This window comes from Chiloscyllium punctatum, chromosome 9, assembly GCF_047496795.1.
Source record: "Chiloscyllium punctatum isolate Juve2018m chromosome 9, sChiPun1.3, whole genome shotgun sequence".
NCBI classification, from domain to species: domain Eukaryota; kingdom Metazoa; phylum Chordata; class Chondrichthyes; order Orectolobiformes; family Hemiscylliidae; genus Chiloscyllium; species Chiloscyllium punctatum.
The window spans coordinates 121,261,749-121,289,280 of NC_092747.1; the positions used below are offsets into that span (position 1 = coordinate 121,261,749).

The 27,532-nt window shown below is 41.8% G+C and overlaps 1 protein-coding gene across 6 annotated transcripts in view; it reads left to right on the forward strand.

Moving 5' to 3' along the window:
- Positions 1-27,532, forward strand: part of LOC140481647 (ETS-related transcription factor Elf-1-like) — a 145,597-nt gene that overhangs the window by 18,619 nt on the left and 99,446 nt on the right. For 2 of the 6 annotated variants that reach the window (XM_072578165.1, XM_072578171.1), the window contains exons 1-2: positions 10,615-10,729; positions 25,772-26,143. In XM_072578165.1, coding sequence (XP_072434266.1) covers positions 26,072-26,143 — 72 coding nt within the window. In that variant the 5' untranslated portion in view covers positions 10,615-10,729; positions 25,772-26,071. Of the gene's footprint in view, positions 1-2,731; positions 2,750-10,614; positions 10,730-25,428; positions 25,497-25,771; positions 26,144-27,532 lie in introns of those variants that run through there. The other 4 variants (XM_072578166.1, XM_072578168.1, XM_072578170.1 and 1 more) reach the window with 3 other exon arrangements.

Sequence of the window (27,532 nt, forward strand, 5' to 3'; positions counted from 1 at the left end):
ACAGTACTCCAAATGGGGCCTAACCAGAGCTTTATAAAGTCTCCAGTAGCACATCACTGCTTTTATATTCCAATCCTCTTAAGATAAATGACAACATTGCATTCGCATTCTTAATCACGGATTCAATCTGCATGTTTACCTTTAGAGAATCCTCGACTAGCACTCCCAGATCCCTTTGTACTTTGGCTTTATGAATTTTCTCACCGTTTAGAAAGTAATCCATGCTTGTATTCTTTTTTCTAAAATGCATGACCTCACATTTGCTCACGTTGAATTTCATCAGCCATTTCCTGGACCACTCTCCCAAACAGTCTAGATCCTTCTGCAGCCTCCCCACTTCCTCAGTACTACCTGCCTGTCCACCTAACTTTGTATCATTGGGACCAAAGATTAGATTTCTGAGTACTTGCTGCCTGGGTATACTCCAGTTAAATTAACTTGCAGTCTTGAGATAAGAGATCCATTCAAATCAACTGAGGAAAACCTTCTGAACACAAAAATATGTGAATCCTCCATGCTGGAGGACATATCCATCTTTCTAAGAAGACTCTTGGGAGCAAGGAACGTAGCAAGAATGTTTTAAGTGGCTGAGGAAATATTGGCTTTGCAGGCTGATGACTTGGAAGTGAGATTCAGTGGCACATTGTTGGACTGTAAAGTGACTTCTCTGATCACCGGAAAAAGAATTGCTTCTGTCATGAGCATCATAAAACCATGTCATCATAGTGAAGAGAATAAGGGTCTGGATGTAGATTTGTTCATTTCATGAACCTTCCTGCTCAGTGAGCAAACCTATATCCAGAACCTCAACCTGAGCCACAAATCCTCTCAAATCTTGCTAAGAGAATAAGGTGTAAATGTATTATGGAGTTATATGGCATGGACACAGAGCTGTCTGTGCTGACCAGGTATCCTTAACTGAACTAGTTCCATTTGCCTGCATTTGGCCCATACCCCTCTAAATTCTTGCTATTCAAGTACTCATTCAGCTGCCTTTTAAACATTATAATTGTACCAGCCTCCACCACTTCCTCTGGCGGCTCATTCCATACAAGCACCACCTTCTGCGTGGAAAAATTGCCTCTCTGGTCCCTTTTAAATCTTCTCACTCTCTCTTCAAACCTATGCTGTCTAGTTTTGGACAGCCCCACCCTGGGGAAAAGACCTTGGCTATTCATTCTGTGTATGCACCTCATGATTTTATAAAGCTCTATAAGGTCACCCTTCAGCCTCTGACGGTCCAGGGATAAAAGTCTCAGCCTGTTCAACCTTTCTCTATAGCTCAACCTCTCCAGTCTTGGCAACATCCTTGCAAATCTTTTCTGCACCCTTTCAAATTTAACAAATGCTCCCTGGAGCAGGGAAGGTCACAATCGAAGATGAGTCATCCATTTTGCTATCAATAAAAGGATTCTCATTGAGTGCTCGGAGCCAGCAAACTAACAGGACAATAACTAACAGCAAACAGGACAACAGAAAAACTGTCTCACTCCAAATGCTTTGAGCCATCCACCATAAAGAGGGCAGAATGATTTTGATTAACTCAAGCCAAGAATCCCAACAGCAATGATCAATGTTCCACCACCTACTCTTCACACTAGTCACAGAGACTGGTCTATATATCTATTAATGTTTAGCATTTCTTAGTCCTATCCTGTGTGTATGTGTGTTGCGTTCATTATTAATTTTGTGTTCAATATTAAATGAACTCTCTTGGCTCAAGAAATCCTGATTTAATTGATTTCTTTTAAAATATAATTGAATCTGGCCTGAGGGGAAGGAATCCTGTTCCACATGAACTTTACTGTGACTACCCAAGGGGGTGGGTGAACAAAGAAGGGATGCCCGTCTACCCCATCTCCCCTGGGAGTTTCCCGGTTATAATTTTGGTTGTGTTACCACAGCAGAGTTTTTTTTAGCCTCCCTTGCTTTTTGCACGGCATATAAATTCCGAGGAAGAAATCTAAAGCTGAAGGTGCTATACTTCTGTACAGCATTCGAGGAAGTCCTTTTAACTTATTGTGTACAACTCATTAATCATTCAAATATGTTTAATGAGTAAACAAGAGCAACCTCTGTGACTTATTAGCTATCCTTCTTGTTTCCAGTTGCCCAGGTTACTTCTCGCAAGGGAATTTAAGAGGGGAATAATATATAAGTTTTTAAGAGGTGCTTAAGACTGAATATTTAAAATTGTTTTTTCACACCCGATTACATCTGCAGCTGCTGAAAGGGGTACACATGTAACTGTCAATAAATTACTGTTTGAAAACTACGCCGGAAGTACGTGAAGATTTACTTTGATTTCTAGGCTTTTTGCAAAACAGTGTGGAGGGTAATTAGTATCTGGCAAGATTTCCTGATTAGAGGTTTATTTACTTGAGCATGTACAGAGCCTGAAAATGTCAAATTGTTTCTTGTGGTGAATACAGAAGCTGTGAAAACTGTTCTTCACCAAAAGCAGCACAGATACTGTTGGTGGTCTAACTGACAGGAAGTGAAAGCAGAGAGGTAATATGAGTGACAAACATGTACTCCCAGCATTTACACTTTTGGAAATGCAACTTGCTATATTTAGGCGCTGTTAAACTCCTACTGTTGATAGCAGCTGAAGATCATATTGTAAGCTATAGCTTTTACTAATCCGAGAACAGCGTTGGCCCTGTTGCTACCTGACAACGTGGTACGGTCCATCGTAATGGCAACTATATCAAGTTTGTACACAAGTACTCTGTATAAATTACTATGTGTAAGTAGCCATACAATTCAATATTTTCTTCTAATGCATGTTGGGGAAATTTCAGCAATGTGGTACTGTTATATGCAGTAACATTCTTTATCATGGCAATGTTGCCCTTTTTAAAAAAAATCTGTATTGGAAATGTTCTCATTAAATTCCAGCAGAAAGGACTAACTTTTATTGTCATTTGTCTTGTTCTTATGAAATTCCAAAGCCATTCACGGCCACTGGGTGGTTTTAAACTGTAACCCCTGCAACTGTATATTGAATTGAATGGTTTTATTGTCACTTGCAATTAACAAATAATTGCAGTGAAAAGTGTCATATATCATCATGCTCGTGCACAATTTTATTTATAGAAGATATTAAGGTATGAGATTTTAATTAAGATATAAGACTTAAATGTAAGCAAAAACAGAGGGGTCTGCCCAGTGGGCCCAGACTCACCAGTGCCTCCACAGTCCGTTCCACGAATACCAATTCCGCATTGGTACACCAATACATCGCCACAGCTGAAGCCCAATATTTCCAATCCCGACTGTAGATGCTGCCTTCTCTGCCCACCTCACTGAGATGCCCATTCTACCACTACTTCACAGCCACCGACGCTGGACCCAACCAATGTTTAAGTCACCAATCCTCATGCCCCATCTTTCACCACTGGGCCTACCTCAGCGACAGTGCCACTGCCAATGCCAGGTCCTGTGCTCACCCTTCTGCCACCTTACTGAAATCTGCCATCACGAGTCAGTGCTGGGTGCCATTGCTGCAATTGAGCTGTTCACAGGAGGTAAGTACAGGATGAAAAAGAGAGAGAGAAAAAAGGGGAAAAGAAAAGCAGATGCTAGGCAAACACAGCAACTTGGCAATGCTAAATTCTTCCAAATGATGAAAATTGTTAGCTAATTATTTTTTGATGGTATTGATGGAGGGATGAAAGTTGATTTGGAATGCAGGGAGAAAGAGCTTCTCTTTTTGTTGAGGATGATTCAAGGTGCTTGATGACAATGTGGTCCTTGGCATGTTCTTTGTTGAGTTCCCTTTTCAGACTCCTCCTTAAAAGCTCCACTAAGTCCCATCGGTTTCCTTCAAATCTTCCGTCGTTCTGAATGAATCCATCTCGCCTTGTTACATTCTGATTTTTTTTTTATTTCCCCTCCTTGTTTCCTTCCCTGTTCTAAGGAGGGGATCTTGGGGAATTCCCAACTATACACTTCTTACCCTGGTTTCTTGATTTCCTTTCACACTCCCATTTTTCATTAACTTTGTGATGGTGATATAAAAAAAGGGTTTAGTTTTATGGATCAGTTCAAAACCATCAACCCTGCGTGCCTTTGGACTTCAACGTGGAGTCACCGAAGAATAATCCCTTTTAAGAGCTTCATGTGTATTTTCAGCTTCTGAAAATCATCCACTCTGTCGAAATTACCTCTTCAAATTCTACATAGGTTTGCCCAGCCTGTTTCCTTATGTTTCTGAACCTTTGCCAATATGCCTTGGCACTCACTTCTATGCAGCTAGTGTAGTTTATTTTTAAGCCATTCTCCCGAGGCAAGTCTGTTGACAATGAAATGTAAATTTACTGTGCTTTACCCAAGTTACTCTGGATGTGTTTGTCTAGCCACTGCCTTTTACCTCATTCACTTGTCTCAGTAAAGCAAAGCACTGCAGATGCTGGAGATCTGAAACAAACCAGAAATCGCAGGAGAAACTCGGCATCTGAGGAAGAGTCACCAATTCAAACCACTAACTCTGCTTTCTTACCACAGCTACTGCCAGATCTGCTGAGTTTCTCCAGTGATTTCTGTTTGTGTTTCTTTTGTCTCATTGTTTTCACAAAGAATCTGCAGAATGCCTCTGGGATCTTTTCCTCAAATTTTGTGCCTGTATAAATGTAAACATTTCGTTATTGGACTTTAAGTTTCAAATTCTCCCCAGCGGAACCTGTATCAAGATTTTTTTCAAACTGTATTATTTTAAGCCTACATTCATGTTTCCTCACTCTTTCTTCCCTTTGCGATTCTGATTCTCATTTCCTCAATGCTCTTTCCTTTTCTTTTGTCTCTTTTGGTTGCTTGGAATTCCTTCCTTCTCTTTTTTTTCCTGTGTCTCGATACTCGACCATTTTATCAGTTTTATCTTTTCTTCATGCTCAAGTTGTGTAAACTGTAACCCAGTCCTACTTAATTTCATTACGTTACTACTTCTTATGTTTGTACTAAACCCAAGTACCAGTTAAGTTTAGTTGGTTCATTCTTCCAAGCTCTGTCAGGCAACATTACCTCAAGTTTACCTGCCAATTTAATCAGCTTGGGTTTTGAAAGCTCACTTCAGACTATCTGCCACAACTCTGCCATCTGCAGGAAATCCTTTGCATTTCCAGTGCCGTTTCCTAACTGTGGTACAGAACCTGGTGGTTTTCTTCACTTGTGTTCTACCACACCCAAATCTCCCACTTTTTCAAAATGTCCCATGTGTTTGGTCACGCCTCACTGGGGTTAGCAAGCTGGTGCTCAATCCTCACTTGAAATTGAGTCATCAGAGAATTTAAAAATTGTTTATATTGGAAGTACACCTAATCCCTATTTTCCTATTAAAGGGGCCTAGGTTAAATGGAAACATGGACCAGATCTCTCTACTTAACAAAGCTGTTATTTATTTTACATAATTTTAATCATAGGTAAACAACTTGAACTGTTGACAAGTAATTCTACTAGTTAAAACTCTCACCCCCTTCAAAAACTCCTCTGCATACATCCAGAGAGAGACGGACATAAGAAAATGATCTTGTGCATGGAGGGGAAGAACGAGATCTGGGTAAACAGTTCTGTAGTATCTCAGGATTCAGTGGAGTGTTCTTTTTGGTTTCACAAGTCCTTCAGTTTTCTAATGTTCTCCATCAGGTTCTCTCACTTCTTCACTGGAGGTGCAGAGTGACTGATTCACAAATGGTACAATCTCTGGCTTAGTGACTAAAAGCACCAGCTAGGAGCAACTAATGGGAAGGAGGGAACAAAATAAACTGGTTCTTTTCAGGCTTTAGGTAATCTCCTGGAGAAAGAGCGAGACAGAGATACCTTTTGGGGCATTTGAAAAGGCCGATGGTATCTGCCAGTATTGTTCACACCAACAAGTTCTTCAATTACCCAGGAGTCAATCACAGAGTCGTTGTCAGGTTGATGGTGTTTGGCATCCAGAACTGGACACTAATCCACAAACCAATCAGCAACCTGTTGCCAGCCAAATCTCACCTTGTTAGACAAAGCCCTGGAGCCGCCTGTCGAAACCAATCTTCCCCAACAACTTCAAGAAAGCAGTGGTATAAACAGCACATGCAATTTCAGTAACTTGCTTCGTAGAAGTATAGCAGTTCCTTTTCCTAGTCCTTTTTGGAGTCCTTTTACAGTTCAGTTCAATTAAAAAATAAAATAAGAAGATACAGTCTATCAAATGAGAGCTACAGAGTAATCTTTAAGTGCAGGAGACAGAGCATTGGCTCGAGATCTGGTGTTTAATTTGAAGTCTGTGTGACATCCAACAACTGCAATGTTAGCTAACACATGTTGGTGAATCATGTCTGCGATTTCTTCAAGAAAAGTGATTTCCTGTGTAGGGCTTCCTTTTGAATGCTCTTGTTCTGTGCTTCATAAACACACCCACGTTTGTTAGCAAGCCACTGGTTTATAACATTGCTGCAGCCGTAGCTGTTGGCACTTTGGGCAGGGCTGCCTTCTGGCCTGTGGATCTTCTCCATGGCGCCATGAAGACATTGACGGTCAGTATCTTTAATAGTCCAGGCTGTGGGAGCCTGGAGTTCATTGCCCAAGTTGAAGTTCATATCTCCTGTGGTGCTGTCTGTGCCTGTTGCTGGTTATTGTAGTGCTTGTGGTTTTCCTCAACAATTCACACGCTGGGTCAGACAGAGACTCATTCAACCACTATTGTCTGCTGGTGCTGTTGCTGAAGTCCTCTTCAGACCTTTCCTTGTTGCCCATTGCTGTTTTTCCGACACTCTCTCTTGTCATTGCTTGTCACTGTGTTGGAGTAGAGCTTCATGGAGGCAAAGCCAGATGAGAACCACTGACACTTCCTGGCTGCAACAACTGTACAGATGGGCTGTTATTGGATGGTGGTAATGTTCCTACCTCTGGACTAGGATATTCAAAAATAAATAAAAATGATAGAGGTATGAGAGACCAGGTCTTTGCTCGTGCCTCTTCCATTAGATCACAGAGTATTATGACTGGAGGTGGTCATGACAGCTCCTTATACATATGCTCAGTAGCAATTGTGAAAGAATTGCTACAATTAACTCTTTACAAGTTGGTATTTAACCTTATGTGCCCTCTGTTTACTTCTGTCAGTAAGTGCTGTGTCATCTGTTAACCTCCTGGCGGAGAACAACCTTTTCTGATGGTAGAACCCATACTTGATCCCATGATCAATAGCAAGTAGATTTCCATTGTCACGGGCAGTTTCAATTTCATGGTGTCAGGTCAGTCCAAGATTGATTTTGTGCAATACCTCTTTTTCTATTTTCACAATTGTCTTGGCTATTTTCAGATCATAGTGTTCTAGTGGTTGGACATATTATGCAGCAGGGAGGCTTTGTGTTTTGCTTCAGAAACAGATGTCGTCACTGATGAAAAGATGTCAAGTTTGTCATGTCATAATGCTATTGATTGATTGTGAAACAGCATCTTCCTATCATCAATAATAATATTGGTATTCCTTGGTAAGCGTTGAAAAATGTGGTACTGGAAAAGGTCAGGTAGCATCCGAAGAACAGGAGAGTCAACGTTTCAGGCATAAGCCTTTCATTAAGAATGCTGCCTGACCTGCCGTGCCTTTCCAATGCCACACTTTTTGACTCTGACTGTCCAGCATCTGCTGTCCTCACTTTCTGTCATTTCTTAGTAAGTGTTTGCTGAAACAATTGGTTCAGACTAATATGAAGTGATTAGGTACAGTGAAACGTTTTTTATTTTGTACACAGTACAGGTAGATCATACCACGCACAGTGCATTAGGATAATAGAACAGAATGATGAATACAGCTACAGAGAAGGTGCACAGAGAGCGAGATCAACATTAAATTTGAGAGGGCCATTCAGGAGCCTAATGACAGTGGTTAAAAAGCTGTTCTTCAACCTGTTGGTATGCGTGTTTAAGTTTATGTATCTCCTACCCGATGGAAGAGGTTAGAATAGATTCTAACCGGGGTGGGAGGGTCTTTGGTGATTTTGGCTGCCTTTTACGAGGCAGTGAGAAAGGTAAATGGAGTCAGTGAACGGAAGTTGCATGTGGTTCCTTACAGTCGTAGGCAGAGCAGTTGCCATACCAAGCCGCGATGCATCCAGATAGAATTCTTTCTATGATGCATCTAAAGAAATTGATAACAGTCTTTATGGACATTCCAAATTTTCTTAGCTGCCTGAGAAAGTAGAGGTGTTGTGCTTTCCTGACTCTTACATTCACGTGGATGGACCAGGCAGGAATGCTACTATTAGACATAGTTGTTTATACCAGGGATCTTGATGTATGATTGGACATTATGTTTGGAGCTGTAATGTTTGCCCCTTTATTCTGCTGCTGAGAGCAAAGTGGTCAGGATCGCAATCTGTGCTGTAGGAGGTGGAAGTGTCAAGAACACCAGAGAGGTTTCATCTTCTGGCAAGAATCAAGTTATTGATTTCAATAACAAGACCTTGGATAGCTCCGTGATACTTGTGTAGTGCTGTTTGTCCTCAAATTATATTGGTAAGTGTTATATATTGTTGTATTATGTCTAAAGAGCTTGGAACTGATTGTTACCTGGAAGATTTCTAATGAGCCACATTTGAGGCTCCATTGAAATCATCAGTCTTTTTGCTTTAACTCCTGAGATGTGGGTGTCGCTGGTTGGCCAGCATTTATTGTGCATCCCTAGTTGCCCTTGAGCTGCCTGACCTATTGTGCTTTTGCAACACCACACTCTCGACTCTGACTCTCCAGCATCTGCAGTCCTCACTTTCTGTCATGGTGGTAGTGATGAGATGCTCCCCACTTGCCTGGATGGTTGCAGCCTCAAAAACTCAAGAAGCTTGACACTATCCAGGACAAAGCAGCCTACTTGATTGGCACTACATCCACAAACATCCACTCCCTCTACCACTGACGCACAGTAGCAGCAGCGTTTACTATCTACAAGATGCACCGCAGAAATTCACCAAAGATCCTCAGACAGCATCTTCCAAACCCACAACCACTTCCATCTAGAAGCACAAGGGCAGCAGATGTAGAAACACCGCCAACTGCAAGTTCCCCTCCCAGCCTCTTATCATCCTGACTTGGAATTATATCGCCGTTCCTTCACCGTCACTGTGTCAAAATCCTGGCGCTCCCTCCCTCAGGGCATTGTGGGTCAACCCACAGCAGGTGGATTACAGAGGTTCAAGAAGGTAGCTCACCCCCACCTTCTCAAGGGGCAACTAGGGACGGGCCATAAAACGCTGGCCAGCCAGTGACACGCAGATCCCACAAATGAATAAATGTTTTAAAAAGTGATGATTTCAAACGCCTGTGTACGGGAAGACATAGCAGCAAGTGTGAATGAACCTCCAATATTGTTCACTTTTTGTTTTTTTTTCAAATTTGGGAAAATTGAGTTGTGTTAATGCCTAAGGAAAATGGAGTGAATTTTCTAAAAGCAAATAAATGAAGCCTTGACTGACACAGCAATGAATACACAGCTACAGAACAAATTGGAATGTTATTGATGTTCTTGAAACATTTGAGAAGATTAAGCACAAGTGCTGACTAACATTTAATCGTTTACTAAAGGCACGAACAGTGAAGAGCAAGTCAGCAAAATCCTTGTGTGAACAGGTGACTGAGGAATAAATTTATTTCACGGTTGTAGCTGACTGGAAAAGGCTGGTTTTGATATGACACGCCTTTCCAACTGGGGTCAGTCTGGCCCGTCCTGAAAACAGGTTGTGATGAAATCTAGACTCGAAACATTAGTGTGCACTCTCTCCATGGATACTGCATAACCTGCTGTGATCTCCAGCATTTGTTGTTTGCAGTACAGATTTCCGCATCTGCAGTAATTTGTTCCTACAATTAGCAAAACACAATCTCATCCCTAGTTTCCCTTGATGAAACCACCACCTCATTGCTGGGCCCTTTCAATAATATTGAGGAGCAATTCAATAATTCACATTAAGGTGCAGTGGTAATGGAGATCTTGTTATGAAGGCTGAGCTGTCCAACAGACAGGCACAAACCAATATAAATGCTGCTGACATGGGATATGTTGGCAAACTGGTGTTGTGCTTGCACAATATTCAATAATTTCCTGATGAAGGGCTTTTGCCCGAAATGCTGATTCTCCTGCTCCTCAGGTGCTGCCTGACCTGCTGTGCTTTTCCAGCACCACACTCTCAACTCTGATTTCCAGCATCTGCAGTCCTCACTTTTTCCTTTCCATAATCTCCCCCCCCCCCCATCTGAACAATTAAACTGAGAAAGTAAAACGAGCATTTCTAAAAATGTGGCACCCAAATCTGTAAGAAACCTGGAGTATAAGTCTAAAGCCTTTGTATTTGATACTTTTAGATATCATACTTTTATCATGCAGTATTTGAAGAGCTAGCTGAGTGAATCGTCATATTTAAGATGCAGTTGTAAAGGAGATCAGGCTATGAGGGCTGAGTCGTCCAGCAGACAGGCACAAACAGATATAGGTGCTGTTGGTATGTGATATGTTTGGCAAACTGGCATTGTGCTTGCACTGTAATTGGATCCCCTACAGAATGGTAAGCTAATGAGGGGGAGGTAAGAAAGCAATGTGAGAGAACTGGATTTTCCAGTCCTGTCAAACAACTGCTTGTTGTTCCTTAGGTTCAAACCGTCACCTGCAAGTACAAGATGGCAACATAAGCAAGATGTGCTAAATCCCGTAACAACTTCTTGAATACTTGCTGGGAAGTATATTAGCACTGCGAAGGTAAGATATACTGGCGCCACTAGAGAATTTTCCTGTTCACTTGGGAGCAAGCATTTTGTTTCTGTTGAGAGTTAGGTGTTTGATACCAATGTTAGTCTGTAGCCTAGGGCTGTGTCAGGTAGTAGCATGTCAGTACAAATCAAATACATATTTAAATAGTGTAATAGGAATGGAGTCAAGATAACAACAACTTCATGTTCTAAATTATCTTGTGGAGTAGTTTTTGGATTAATGTTTGCCATATGTCATATTGTATTGGCAGCGAATGACTGGGATCGACAAGAGGGTAACAGCAGCATTTGGAAATAAAGAAGCAGAAAATTTCACAACCTTGCACGTTGCAAACTATACTGTTAAGGTTACAGTGTCAAAGAGCAATTTTAATCAAGCTTTAGTTTGATTTGATATGTGATCCTGAACCTTGCTTTATTTATTCTTTCCTGATGCTGTTGTTTGCATTTTTCTTTTCTCTTTGATCCACAAGACAGCTCAGCTTTTGAATTGAGCAGTGACCAAACTCAGTAAATTCTGTGCATTCACCCTCTGAGCAGGAAGACAAGTCATTTAAAGCACTGAGCAGAGCTTGCAACTATATATTTTTCTTCTTATTATCATCACAATTTCTTTATTTCTTCTTCCTGTACTTAATTTGCATCCCTTGTCCAACTCTCCCACTTTTGAATTCTCACCTGCATGACCTCACCATTCTTTTTATCCACGAGATTGCAGAGTTAAACCACCTCGCTCCTTCCCTTGCCTCGTCCTTCAGGGAGTGTCTTTATTCGGTGGAGATCTGCAGACACATTGCTATCATGTTGTAATATTGTTTTAACCACAATAATGACACCTGGGTCGTCCCAGATTTATGTGTGGTATTCAATCTAGGCATGACATGTCAAGTCTCACCAATTAAAAGTTTCATCACTTTTTTTTTTAATGAGTTTGCAATGTGACTGGTTTTGATATTAACTCCATCCCAACCTGAGTGACATCCCCAAGCCATCCACTTTCCTGATACCCCCCTCTGCCTGCCTCTGTCTGTCTGTCTCTCTCTTACTCATGCATCATACCCACCTTGAACCATCCAATAGTCTCCAACTATTTAACCACTGTTCCCTCACGCACTGCTCTACGTCCTCACCCACTCATCCACTCCAATGCACCGAAGGACCCGAAGCCCATTAAATGTAAGGTTTGTGCCATCACATGAGGATAACTTGCTGATAAAAGGCAGAGTTTCTTGAAGGGTTTTGTTTGGCACCTCTCCTCTGGCTGGTGCATTCTCCATGACAGCATCTGTACCAATGAGAGGCACTCAAGGGTATGGGCCAAAGGCAGAGCTATGAAGGTAGACCATGGATCAACCAGGATCTCATTGAATGGTGGAACAGGCTCATGGGGCTAAATGGCCTGTTCCTATACCAAACAGTACAAAATGGCCTTTTCCTTTCTTGCTAATTGTCCCAATAAGTGCAAGATGAAAAGATTTGTCTTTTAAAATCATACTTGAATATAGAGGTTGATGATTGAAAAAACAGGTGTGTCTTTCTCCCCGCCTCCCCCCAACAAAGGAAATGGCTGCACTGACTGAGATGGTTACTGCCATTGGACTCTTGGCTGAAAAATTGCAAACAGGTTAGCTGCTGAAATCTTCACCGGGAATGGCAATGCACAAAGCAGCAATGCTGAGTGGAAACTTTTGGCCCGCTTTTTTTCCCCTATTTCAGTCAATGAGATTTGCCTGCTTCTGATACAAACATTGCTGCCTCAGATGTACAAACAAGATTCTACTCTCAGGCAATGGTCACGTTCATGCAATCTTGACTTTTGTTCAAAACAAAATTGTTCTTTTGGGGAAGGAACCTGCCATCCTTACCTGGCCAGGGCAACACTTGACTGCATACCCAAAATAACTTGGTTGACTCTTATCTGCCCTGTGGGATGGACGATAAATGCTGGCCTCACCAGTGATGCCCTGATCTTGTCAATGAATTTTTAAAAATTACTGGCAAAAGAAAGGAGCATTATTTCATTCAGGTTAATTGATAGATGCCTCATTCAAAATAAGTTTTACGCCTAAAGCATTAATTGCAAACAGCCGCCATACACTTTGGAGGACACTACAAACATCCCTGTTTGTCTGTCAAGGGCACTGTTATGTGTAGGTAAGGATCTAAGACAACTTGAAAGAAAAGGTTATCATTTATACCATCACGATTGCACTGAACCCAGACCAGGGGCTAGTTAAAAATCACAAACGTGAAGGTGTAAAATATAAGCATGAGTTCAAAATGTGGCTCTGTAGCACTGTTAGGTCCAGCTCAAAGGAGACTGGGTTAGGCACAAAGTAGCATCTTATACCAACACCATCTGAGTCTGAGCACAGATATCGCAAGCAGGTGTCTGAGGGATGTGGGGTAGACAGAACGTGATAGCTGTCAGCCAGGCACTAGACAAGCAACTTGAGGGAATATATCCAAAACTGCTGAATGCGGTACAAAGGCTGATGGGATTCTCAGCTTCAAATGCCAAGGTGTTACGATGTGGTCTATAGTGGGATTTGTGGCAGAATGGGGCAGGACATCCAGCAAGTCTTCTCTTGATGTCAGGAGCATCTTCCTGCACGTGCTAAGCAGCGAGGAGAGTTTCCTACTTAGCAGTGGTGAGTACACAGTCAAGGGCAGTATTGCTTGTTAACACTTTATTAATGCCATACCCTGCCTCATTAATATTCACTGTCCACTCTTTGAACTTCTGTGGTGTGTTTGCAATGTCAATAATTCTCGATGTGGAAGTTGGAGCAGGTACCTGGTGACTTCAGCTCACTATGGTGGATAAATTTCTCAACCCCATTCTCCTGCTTTCTTCCCGTAACTCTTGTCCCTTTGACAATCAAGAACATATCTATCTCTGTTTTAATTATACTCAACGACCTGGCCTCCATGACCATCTTCTGTGACAGTGAATTCCATTGATTCTCCGCTGCCTGGCTGAAGTGTCTCCTTGCATCTTTGATTCATTTACAATTTGCTTCTGCACTTGAATGCTGCACTTCTGGCTGTACCATCATTGTCATGCTGCTGCAAGGACACCTTTCACACTGAGGGATGGGGGACGGTCATACAGCCAGCTAAGGGACTAGATCAGGCTGCATCCCCTCTGCACTCACTATCATAGTGCACACTCGCTCATTCTGAGCATACCTGAAAGTTCACAGTATCCCCATCTTGCATTACTTTGCATATCTTTTTGGATCTTGACTCCTCTGACAGAGACGCCTTGCTGTTTAGGGCAGGTACAAAACTGGACGTGGTTGTCAGCAACCCTCTTTCAAGTCAAGGGATATAGCCTTCAGTCAGGGAGTAAATCACAGTAAATCAATAACAGCCTTTGATATCAGTCCAGAGACTTGGACATAGTCAGTCAGGAACTCAGGACCATCTGGGTTGGGATCTTGTCCATGTATGGAGTTTGGTGCTGAATGTCAGGTAGCCCCTCCATCTTTTAAAACTCTTCCCGCCCTATTAGGGATTGGTTCTCACCTGGAATGAGAGCGAGGAAGGTATTACAGGAAAAGAATGTTGGTTCCATTGTTACTTATAGTGGAGGTGCAAAAGGAGTTCCAAGTGAGTCAGCAGAAGGCGTGCGAGCAAATGGTGTTGAGGCGAGGAGAAGTTGGAGAGATAATGTATGTAACAGCAAGAGTGGTAGAGCATAAACCTGGGTGCAGTGGTTAATGTTAAAGTATAAGATTCCTGAGCGAAGTGAGTGCTGGTGTAGTGAAGATCGTTATCCAGCAGTATGGAGGAAGGTCAATCCCCAGATAGCTGAGACTGCACTGGTATGGGGGCAAGGCTGGTATAGTGGAGGTGAAGTAGATGTTCTGTGCCTGCCCCACCCAATCTACTAGGACCTTGCCTGCAGAGCAGGGTATCAGTTTTTCCCATGTCCAGTGTAAATCCGAGGAGCCGTGCAGATCCGATGCACGCTGATGGAGCTAGTCTGGATGCAGAATAGCAGTTTGAAGATGCTGGTCTTTTAGAAGATATCTCCTATGTGATGAGTTGTTCCAGGAATGGTGAAGACAAAATGGGAATAGAATGGGACATGAGGGATACCATGGGATGAGAGAGGTTGTTAATGAGTCACGTTTTAAGGCATGGCAAGAAAACTTAAGGCCTCGTAGCAGCAATCCCTCCAAAAAAACTCAGTGCAATCCATAAGTCACCAAAAAAACCTACTATTCAGTGCATGGAATATAAATGCTAGGAAGCTGTGGTGAATCTTTTTTAAAAAAAAAACACTGGTTAGGCCTCAACTTGAAGTATTGTGTCGAACTCTGGGCACTACTTCTGTTGTGGCAGGATGTGACATTTTTAGAGGTTCCAGAGGAGACTTGAGAAAAATAATTTTCAGGGACAAGGGACTATTATGTGGATAGAAAGGAGAAACAATCATGATTTTCCTCAGGAGGAAGGGTGAGAGGAAAGTTGTATAACTCTGGGAATTCCTAGAAATGTTCAAGATCATAAGGGGTCTAAATAGTGATGTGAACAGAGTACTTTTTTAGCGTGAGGGAAAGAGTCAAGAACCGGAGGACTCAGATGGTGACAATTGGACAAATACTGACTTGGGAGAAAATCTTTTGACTCTGAGAGAAGTTTGGTCTTGAATGCACCACCTGGGAGCAGGTTGGGGACAGTTTCATGCCACGTGACTTTCATAAGACATATCAGAAATTAGGCCATTCGGCCCATCCAGTCTGCCCTGCCATTCAATCATGACTGATAAGTTTCTCAATTCCATTCTCCTGCTTTCTCCACATAACCCTTGACCCCATTGACAATCAAGAACCTATCTATCTCCGTCTTAAATATACTCAATGACCTGGCCTCCACAGCCATCTGTGGCAGTGAATTCAATACAGCATTGGATAATTATCTGAAGAGAAACTGATTTCAGGGCTAAGGGGAAAGATCTAGGAAGTGGGGTCAGTTGAGTTGCTCTTGCAAAGAGTTATTCTGGATATAATAGGCCGAAAGAGAGCCCCTTGTGCTGTTAGTATTCTAGTATTCTATAGTTTGATTTGAATAAGCCATCTGATTTACGAATGGGAACATCATGAAGGTGATTGATCTCTCTGTTCTCTCACATTTCAACACAAACTGTCCCACAGCACTCTACAAAAACATCAGCAAGGGTCTTGACCAATAGTTACTCTTTGACCAACATCAGGAATGTAGATGATCTGGTCATTTATCTCAATGCTGTTTATGGAATATTGCAATTCCTACATTGACTACACTTTGAAATAATTTCATTGTGCACCCCATAATTCATGATAACCAGAGGTCAGGAAAGGTGTGTGTGAAAATGCAAGCCTTTCTGTCTATGCATCATAGATGAGGAAGAATTTCTCCTATTGATGTGTTTCAGCTACTACAAAATTACATCATATGGGCACTGCCTGCAATGGGAAGTGGTTTTTTTGAAATTTCAGTTAATGCTCAAAACAAAGCAACATTAATTGAGATGAAATAGTTAAGTGGAATGGAAGAAACTGCTAAGGGAATGTTGTCTTTGCTCTGGAATTCAACAGAGGAACTGCAAAGAAATGGTGCGTACTTTATTCATTTCCGGTTTGAGATATTTTCCAGTGAGTGATCTCAAGTTTAAAATCACACTGCCGTCAGGAGTTCCTGTTTACTATTCTTGGAGACTGTGTCCCAGTTCCCAACCTTCCAGCTGAAGGGTTCACTCAGAGCGTAACCGAGACTCAACAAGAACCGGAACTGAATCATTGGAATTAAATTTGGACAGCCAATCAGTAAACTGTAGGCTATGTTTTTATTTTTAAATCCAAAAAGAAAAGTACATAGTAGTAGTTCGCACTTAGGTAGCACCTCTTTTTACAAGTTCAGCATGTCCCAAAGTATTTAACAGAAAATAGTGGGCTTTGAAAATATTGGCATCGTTGTAATTTGACTGTAGCCATCTTCCTTGCATTCAAGTCAAAACGTGAATATACCGAGAGTAGAGTCTGTGCACAGGTGAGGGGTGCCACTGTTCATTGCTAGCAGAATGTAGGCCTCTGGTCCACGCCCAGTTTTCACAGCACAAGATGCCAAATGGCCTTAAATTATTGTAAATCCAATTCTTCATTGTCAGACTGACCAGGTTATTGTCTGCAAAGGTCTTCTTCCTCTTAAACTTCCTTCCTTCCTTCCATTTGGGCTGTTGTCTGGAGCTCTATTCATTTTCAGACTTTTAGTTTGCAGAATTAACCATCGCTTATTGTCTGCCAACCTGATCTATTGTTGATGGCAGCTGAAGCAATAAAATGTTATAATTACTGCCTTTGTTACCTGCTGGCAAAATGATTCAATGCCATTATTATGTTAGACCACAACATTTCGATAATCACTAGTTAACTGTTTACTCTAATTGTACTGGTGATGATCTATGCCCTTTCACACACATGCACCATTTTTGTTCCAGGCTGTAGCTTCGAGTAATTCATATCTCGCTGCCTTGTTGCACTTGCTTCAAAGTTACCAAACTGATCAACTCTAGCAAAGATATCATCCAGGTTCAGCAGGTAATAGGGAAATGGGATCTTGGCCTTTATTTCAAAGGGAATGGAGAATAAAAGGAGTGAGGTTTTGCTAAAACTATACCAAGCACTGGTCAGACCACAGCTGGAATACTGTGAACAGTTTCAGATACCTTACCAAAGGAAATCTAGACTGGTATTGGAGACAGTCTAGAAAATATTCATTGGGCTGATACCAGATATGGAGGGATGGTCTTATGATTTATTTGATTTATTTATTGTCACGTGTATTTTATTACAAAATACAGTGAAGTGTTGTGTAATGTCGCCCCTCTCTGGTGCCATCTTAAAGCACAGAAAAATAAACCAAAGCACAGAATGTAAAGGGAGAAAAGTGAAGTAATTCTCCATCATTATAGTCCATCTTGTGAAGTGCTCTGTCATGGGCTTGGTGGGCAGGCACGACTCCCCCTCATTGTGTTGCCAACACTGGAATAGAAGTTGCCCACACTTCTGTGCCATCTTGCCTCCATCAGTGCCATCTCCAGTGAAACATCGTTAGACCTCATCAATGCAGACACCACTGGGTACCACACCGAACCCGCCATGAGTCCATTCCATGCCAACCTCACTGATGCAGCAGCTGCTGATTTCTGCCAGGTACTCATGTCATCTTTGTGAATCTGCACTGGGTGCAGACTCTGGGGAAGCTAAACCCATCTCCTCCACAACCGCCGAGCCACTCCCCACCCCCACTGGGCCGCTCGGGAGACCCCACCTCCCGTCCAGCTGGATCACCCTGGAGCCCTCTCGTTGCCACCCTGACCAAGCTCTTCCCCAGCACATCAGTAAAATAAAATGGAAGAGGGAAAAAGAAGTGAGAAAAGAGAGAGGGCGGGGTAGAAAAAGAAAAAAACAAAAAGAAAAAAACAAACAGAAATGTGGTCGTGCCCAGGCTCAGCAGCCTCCCTTTACTGCCAATCTAAATGGAGGCCCTCCAATGAGAGGTTGAGTAGAATGGGTCTGTACTGATTGGAGACTTTCCTAGGCTATCAGCTGCTTAGGAGACTTGAAAGGATGTGTAAGGATTGTTTCCCTTGTGGGCAGAGACTAGGACCAGATGGCTTATTCTCAGAGTTAGGGACCTTCCAGTCAGTACAGATTATGAATTTAGATTAGATTAGATTCCCTACAGTGTGGAACCAGGCCCTTTGGCCCAACAAGTCCACACCGACCCTCCAAAGAGCAACCCACCCAGACTCATTTCCCTACACCTAATGCTATGGACAATTTAAAATGGCCAATTCACCTAATATGCACATTTTTGTACTGTGGGAGGAAACCAGAGCACCCAGAGGAAACCCACAGACACCGGGAGAATGTGCAAACTCCACACAGACAGTTGCTTGAGGCGGGAATTGAACCCAGATCTCTGGCGCTGCGAGGCAGCAGTGCTAACCACTCTGCCACCGTGCTACGAGGAGAAATTTCTCTTTTCTGAGTATGGTCGATCTGTGGCATTCTCTATCAGGGGTGCTGTCACGGATGGGTCATCATATTAAAAGTTGCGACAGATTTTAATCATATTAACTATAGTCATGGCAGAGAGGTTGATTTCGGATCGGTAAGGTGATCAATAGTGAGGAGGTAAGGGTAGGAACGTGGATCTGAGGATTATCAGATCAGTCATGATTTCAGTCAATGATAGAGCAGACCCATTGGGCTGATTGGCCTACTCCTGCTCTATATCTTATTGTCTTATGGTCTAATATCAGGCTTTCCAATCTTTGGGATCATACCTTAATATTGTGCAATGGTGTATGGTGGGTTCATGGACTTCAATTGTAATTTAAAAATGAGAAATGTCAAATTTTTTGCCTTGCTATGTTTAAGCCTATATTTAAATTTCACAGGTAGTAAGAGTATATTATTCACCATTATATTTATATTGGTTTGTCAATCATTTAACAATTAATTATTCTGATTTTAGAAATTTCTCATGTGACTCTCTCTTGTTCGGGAAAAGTATAACATCCAATTCTATTGATTGGTTTGCTGCTGTCAAAACTTTCAGAAGTATTTGTGCTCATCTGAGTTATCAATAAACAATTTCTCCATTGGTGTTCAATTAATAGTCAACAATGATCTGTTCACTGGTGGATTTGTTAAAGAGTATTATTATAGGCCAGACCAGACCCCTTCAAAATATTATTAAGGTAGTCTAGACCCTAACTTTTTCATATTTTAAAGACACATTTTAGGTGCTGTGTTCCAAATGCAATGCAATTTGTTAACTTACTTGACGATAAGCACTACATGTTTTGTTCAAACACTAGAGTTAAAGTACAACAAAAGAAAGAGGAACTTAATCTATTGGAAAACGTAACAGAATACAGTAACTATTAACTAATTAACTGTTCCATTATAGTAACTTCACATAAATACCCTGAGCAAAATGCAAATTCAGAAAACAGATTTGTCAGGCATGCAATCCAACAGCCGAGGAAGAGACTACCAACTTTTGGCTCTAATTGAGAGAGGGGGAAAAATAGCTTTCACTTCACGACCCCAACAGCAATTGGTGCTGAAAGCTAAAAACTCTAAATCCCTGGTTCTGAGAGTGAGAGCCTGATCACACCCTAGTTGCTTGTCTTCTCACAGACTGCTGAGCACCTGTTCCCCAACCTCACTAAAATAAACCAAGACAAAACACACCTTTTAAAGCCATAGCATCGTCACAGTGGACACTAAAACCTTAGCAAAATGAGATGATGCAAATTCCGAGAAGGTGAAACCCGGACTCATTGCCGCTCTTCGCTTCACAAGAATGTATTCCAGAGAAATTTTGAGATCATTTTTCTTGTGGCCAACAGCAGCCTCTTTTAACAAGACCTGAGATCCACGCATGTGTCCTTGAAATTGAAGCTTTTGAATGTCCTATTAAAACCGTGATTTACATGTGTAGAAGCCTACTACCTAAAAGGTCAGGCAGTATACCATGCAAAATTTTAAAATGGCAGCAGTCTATGCCAGCATGAAATTTTGGAAAATCTGTTGATCCCATGGTATTGTCATCGTCATTCTGTTTTAGGATGACTTGACCGAATGAAAATAAGCTCTGAATTGTATCTGAAAGTAGAGAATGAACAGTCTTAATTCTGATATCAACCGGGAACCCTTCCACCCCCTTGCCCAATGCCCAGACTTGAGCCACAGTGTAAACTTATTCTCTCTTTTATATAAGAGTTTACAGAATAACCATATTTAATTTTGCACTTCCCCCATTAAGGGTTAAATGTTTAGTTTTGAAGTCAAGTGGATTTACTAGTATTAAAAGTAGATGTGAATCTGTCACAGATCACCTCAGGGGATGTTACACCCATTAATCCATTGACAACACACCAGTGAGCTTCTCTAATAATGATTATTTGCTTTCATTACATACAACCTATTGTCGCTGACCTAATTGCTTAATCTATTACATGCAGAGAACAGTGTTGCAGAATCTAGAAATTAACATGCTTATGAGGCATTGGTTCATTCTCTAAGATACGCCAAGAAACAGACTACTCTTTTGCAGAAGCAGTTTTATTGGACAATATCTTTGCACATTTAGAGAATTGTGGAGTCATATGGCACTGACGAGGCCTTTTGATCCATTATCCCTCTGCTGTACCTTTGAAAAATATATCAACCTAATTCCATTCCCCTATCCTTTTTTCCCTGGAGCTATTGCCTATTTTTTCTTTTTCAAAGATGTATTCACTATTTAATCTGCTTCCAGGCATTGCATTTAACAATATAATACATCTCTTATGAAAAAGAATCTACTCCTGAACCCCGAGTACGTTGGCTAATAATCATAAACCTGTGTCCTCTGTTTATTGACCATCCTGCTACCTGTGAAAAACCTGATCATTCTCAGCATCTGTGTTAAATTTTCTCTAAACATTTGAACTCTCAGTAGAGCTGGCCATGTAAATTTGTGCTGGAAAAGCCCAGCAGGTCAGGCAGCATCCGAGGAACAGGAGAATCGACATTCCCTGATGAAGTGCTTTTGCCCAAAACGTCGATTCTCCTGCTCTTCAAATGCTGCCTGACCTGCTGTGCTTTTCCAGCACCACACTCTCAACTCTGATCTCCAGCATTGCAGTCCTCACTTTCACCTATGTAAATTTGTGCCTCATACAATGCTGCACATTTTCCAGTTCAGGATGTTCTTCCCAAAATGCAGTGCTCAAAAGTTGGCTGCAGTCCTTTGGCTGAGGTCTGGATGGTGATTTGTAAGAGCTTGCTGTAACTTTGAAGCATTTCCAATTGATATCTCTACTTTGAAAAATAAAACAAGGATCCTTATATATAACATCATTATTCACTTCCTCTTCCACCTCAAACATTGTCAATGTGAGCCCTTGAGTGTCTGAGTCCCTGCATTTTGTTTTCACCATTTCATTAATATTACTATTCCTTATTTTCTCTTCCAAAGTACATCACTTCATTACATCATTTTTCATCTGCCCATGTGTCTGCTAATTTCACCAGGTGCTGTCCAGTATTATCCTTCTCACTGTTTCTATGCATAAGTCATTGTGACCTCTGAATATGAGCATTCTGTATCCCAGTCCTATTCATTTATCTCAGAGGTGTGGTCTGACACTGTTACAATTTTATCCTGTCTGGAAAAGACAACTACTTTCTGCTCTCTCTTAGTCAGTTTCATATCTGAGCAATTGCTGTCCCTTGTCTCATTAGCTTTTGTTGGGTGGAATGTTATCAAGGGGATGGTGTGTTAAATGGTGAGGGTTTGCTTTGGACCTGGATTGGTGACCTGAGGATTACATGCCATGTGGCAGGGTGGCTAGCAATGTCCCACATTGGCAATGTTGGTGGAGCCAGAGGGCTGTGAGGAGGTGCAGTTCAGTGTAAGTACAGGAGTGTTCAGTATGCTGTCTCCTTGAGGCAGATTGCATTCAAATCTCGGTTGCTGGTAAAGGGTGGAGGGTTTTGAGTTCTGATGAGGGGCACTGCATTCAAACTGTGTGCTAATTGCCAACTGGCAGAGAGCTATGGTGGGTTTTTTTTAATATGGTGGGACTTGCCAGACTGAGCAGGGAGAGACTGATGCAATGGGTTGATCAGGAATTGGTGTATAATCATTACTACTACAAAAACCATAGTAGTGAATACTAATGAACGTTTATTAACTATTTATGCAACTTCAAGGGAATACTGTCAACATTTCGGCAATAGTATTGAACGGTCTAGCCAAGCTGTTCTCATAGTTCTAACACTAACAGCATAGTTCTAACTACCCAGCAATATGTAAAATTGTCCAGTTATGTCTGGTACACACAAAGCAGACCAAATCCAATCCGGCCAGTTACCTCTCCATCAGTAAGGTAATGGAAGGTGTCAGTAACAGTACTATCAAGCAGCACCTGTTCAGCAATAGCCTGCTCAGTGATACCCAGTTTGGGTTCCACCAAAGTCACTTAGTTCCAGACCTCATTACAGCCTTAGTTCAAACATAGACCAAAGAGCTGAATCTCATAGGGGAGGGGAGAGGAGAGTGACAGCTCTTGACATCAATGCCCTTGTCAGTGTTTTGTTGAGTGTGGCATAATGAAGTTCGAGCAAAACTGGACTCAGTGTGAATCAGTGAGGTAAAACTCTCCACTGTTTGGATTCATACCAGGCACATGTGAAGATGATTGTTGGAAGTCAGTCATCTCAGCTCCAGGACATCTCTATAGGAGTGCCTGAGGGTAGTGTCCCAACTATTTTCAGCTGCTTCATTAATGACCTTCTATCATCAGGTCAGAAGTGGCAAAATTCATTGTACAGTCAATGTTCAGCACCATTTACAACTTGGTAAAAACAATGACTGCAGATGCTGAAAACCAAATACTGGATTAGTGGTGCTGGAAGAGCACAGCAGTTCAGGCAGCATCCAATGAGCAATTTACAACTTGTCAGCTATCAAGGCCATTCATGTCCAAATGCAGCAAGATCTGGACAATATCCATGTTTAGCTGACAAGTGGCAAGCAACACATACAGCACACAAGGTTTTGGAAAGAATTCTGAGGGAAAGGATTTATGACTGTTTGGAAAAGCATAGCATGATTAAAGGCAGTCAGCATGGCTTTGTGAGGGGGAGGTCATGCCTCACAAATCTTATTGATTTGTTTGAGGAGGTGAAGAGACAGGTTAACAAAGGTTGGACAGTAAATGTGGTGTACATGGACTTCAGCATGGCATTTGATAAGGTTCCCATGGTAGGCTCATTCATAAATTCAGGAGGATTGAGATACAGAGAGATTTGGCTATCTGGATTCAGAATTGTTTGGCTGACAGAAGTCAGAGAGTGGTTGGAGATGGGAAGTATTCTGCCTGGAGGTCAGTGGTGAATGGGGTCCTGCAGGGCTCTGTCCTTTGGCCTCTGCTCTTTGTAGTTTTTTACAGGTGACTTGGATGAGGAGGTTGAGGGGTGGGTTAGTAAAATTGCAGATGACACAAAGGTTGGTGGTGTTGTCGATAGTATAGAGGGCTACTGCAGGCTGCAGCGCAACATAGAATGCAGACCTGGGCTGAGAAATAGCAGATGGAGTTCAACCTAGATAAATACAAAGTGATGCATTCTGGAAGGTAGAACTTGAATGCTGAATATAGGATTAAAGACAGGATTCTTGGCAGTGTGGAGGAACAGCAGGATCTTGATGTTCAAGTGCATAGATCCCTCAAAGTTGCCACCCAAGTGGATAGGGTTATCAAGAAAGCATATGGTGTTTTTTGGCTTTCATTAACAGGGGGATCGGGTTTAAGAGCCACGAGGTTTTGCTACAACTCTGCAAGTCCCTGGTGAGACCATACTTGGAATATTAGTCCAGTTCTAGTCACCCTATTATAAGAAAGATGTGGAGGCTTTAGAGAGGGTGCAAAGAAGGTTCACCAGGATGCTGCTTGGACTGGAGGATTTGTCTTATGAAAAGAGGTTGACTAAGACTTTTCTCTCTGGAGAGGAGGAGGAAGAGAGGTGACCTGATCGAGGTGTACAAGGTAATGAGAGGCATGAATTGAGTCAATAGCCAGAGATTTTTCCCCAGGACAGGATTGACTGCGACAAGGGGTCATAGTTTTAAGGAGTTAGGAGGAATGTATAGAGAAGACATCAGAGGTAGGTTCTTTATGCAGGGAGTTGTGAATGCATAGAATGTGGTGGTGGAAGCAGAGTCATCATGGATATTTAAGATACTGCTGGACATGCATGTGGACAACAGTGAATTGAGGGGTGCGTAGGTTAGGTTATTTTACCTTAGATTAGGAGTAATCTCGGCACAGCATTGTGGGCTGAAGGCCCTGTTCTGTGCTGTACTTTTCTGTGTTCTACAAGTGTGAGGCAATGACCATTTCCAACAAAGAATATAACCATTTTCTCTTGATATTCAATGGTAACATAAATGCTAAATTCCCCCACTGATAATATGCTGCAGGTTACCAGTAACTATAAACTGAACTGGACTAGTTATAACAATACCGTGGCTGCAAGATCAGAGGCTCAGAATACGGCAGTGAGTAACTCATCTCCTCATTCACCCCGCCTCTCCAAACCTTGTATACCATCCTGATTTGGAAATATATCGCTGTTCCTGCAGGTTCAAAATTGTGGACTCCCTCCATAATAACAACATTTTGGGAGTATCTATACAAATGAACTGAGTTGGTTTAGGACAATCTATCACATTTTCTCGAGCAGCTGGGGGATAGGGAATAAATGCTGGCCACCCCAGTGATGCCAACATCCCACGATTGAATAAATTTTTAAATAAATTATTTTAGTTACGGATTTATCATACTGTGTGGTACATCATGGCCAATTTACAAAAATAACTGCTGATACCAGAGAGGTTAACAGTTGGACCTCTCTTTGCAGAGAATAATTCTGGTCAAACCTAACCACATGCTTCTGCCCAGAGGAAAATTATGAAATGTTGAACGTTAAACTAGCCAATGACTTATTTTCCACTCTGCCTGAAGTGCAGCTTTATATTTCTCACATGGGCCCACAGAGAGAATTTGTTTGCAGTTTCGGCTTTGCCATGACGTAGTTAGTGCTGCTTCCTTCCTGCTTCTTGCAAGGTTGGAACAGAGATAAGGAAACAACAGCTCAAGCTTGCTTTGCACAAACAAAACTCACCAAGACTCTTCTGAGAAGGTTAGTAAAACAACGTTTATAAAGTTACCCTGACAGCATTTGATGAGCAAGGCAACTCTCACTGCTTAGTGTAAAAACAATGTGATTATTGTCTTTGTTTTGGTTGTGTTAGTTCAACTTGGAACAAGTAGTGGTCTTCAAACTCTAGCCATGCGACATGTCACTGCTGATTTACAAGAAACGAAGGAAACTACCAGATCGACATGATTCATTTGACTCTTATTAAGCTTTCCTCCGTTTGAAATTTTGTTTTAAGTGATACATTTTATTTTCAGGACAACTTGGCCTTCAGAACAAAGGTTAAATGCGGAAATTCGATCCAGGGTAAGGATTTGCTGCTCCCTCATCCTGAAGTTTGACGGTCCGTTTGCCATTGTGGGAATCCCCCATTTCTTTGGATCTTGTATTGAACCCAAAGGCTTCCATTTGTCCGCCACCTCTTCCAAAGTAGCAATGAACTGAAATGTTTTAATTATGATGGAAGCTGACACCTTTTGAGGAGAAAGACCTCCCTTGCATTTCGTCCAGTATTAAGTGGACCACCTCACTTGCTAAAGCACAAGGAATGCACTGCCATGGCGACTGCAGTTGGGCAAAATGAAGTTGTATTTGAATTTACAAATAATGGCATGGGAGACACACACGAGGTAAGATGATCATTTCACACTCGTAGCAAAGATTTTCTCAGCGACTCTTTGAGCGACATTAAAATTGTTGGTTATTCATAAAGGAGAGTGAGCGCAGCTGTGTAAAATTTTATTTGTGCTCTATGTCCGAAATTTACAAGGAAGGATGAAGCAGCACCTGAGGGCCGGAATCCTGGTAGAAAGCCGATGTGAAGCAAACTTCATTTTAATGAGTCAGTTTGTGTCAATGTTCTACTGAGTCTTGAAATACCAACGATTTTCAATGGTTCCCAACCCTTGCATTGAATCTCATTTTATTTCAGTGAATTCTGAAATCTGAAGTACCTGAAAATAACGTTGGCTGCTTGTAGTTCCCTGAGCAGTTTCTTGCTCTGTCAGTTTTTGTGTGGCTGTATGCTTGTACTTCTCAACCAGAACAGTCTAACGTGCTGACTTCAGTGTTGGTTTGCCAGTTTCCTCAGGGGGCAGGGCACCATAGAGCACAGCCAGAGCTATATCTATTCAGCATAGAAAAAAATCCTGGTCTTAAATTTACTAACATGTGCTATGTATTATTTATATATTAAATTTGTAAGACAACGGTAAGGCTACAACTGAAATATTGTGGGCAGTTCTGGTCACCCTATTAAAGGAAGAAGGTAATCACTCTGGAGAGAGTGCAGAGCAGAGTTACTAGAATGTGGCGAGGGCTGGAGAATTGTAACTTCGAGGAGAGATGCAGAAGTTGGAGTTGTTTTCCTTGGAACAGAGAAGGCTGAAAGGTAACGTGATTGAAGTTACAAAACTGTGGGGCAGAGATAGAGTAGACAGGAGTTTTCCTCGGTAAGGACTTCAAAAACTAGGTGTATACATTCAACCTAATTGGCAGAAGGATTAGAGGGGTCATGAGGAAAGACTCTTTCGATGCAGAAGCTGGCAGATGTCTGGAATTTGCTGCCTGTGGAGGGAGAGACTCTAAACTCTTTTTTTCACAAAGGACCTGGATCTGCACCTTAAATGCTTTAAGCTGCAAAGCTAAGGACAGGAAAATGGGATTAGAAAGGACATCCAGATGTCTTTGGTCAGCATGGACAAGATGGGCTAAATGGCCCTCTTCTGTGATATGTCATGTCTAAGGTTTTATGGTTTATAGAATCATAGAGTGATACATCATGGAAATAGACCCTTCAGTCCATCCAATCTATGCCGAACATAATCCAAAACTAAACTAGTCCCACCTGCCTGTTCCTGGCCCCTATTCCTCCAAATATTTCCTAAAGTAGCTGTTCAAATATCTTTTAAACGTAATTGTACTCACATTCACTACTTTTTCAGGAAGTTTATTTCACACACGAACCACCCCCTCTGTAAAAATAAAAAAAACCTCTTACATCTTTTTAAAATTTCTCT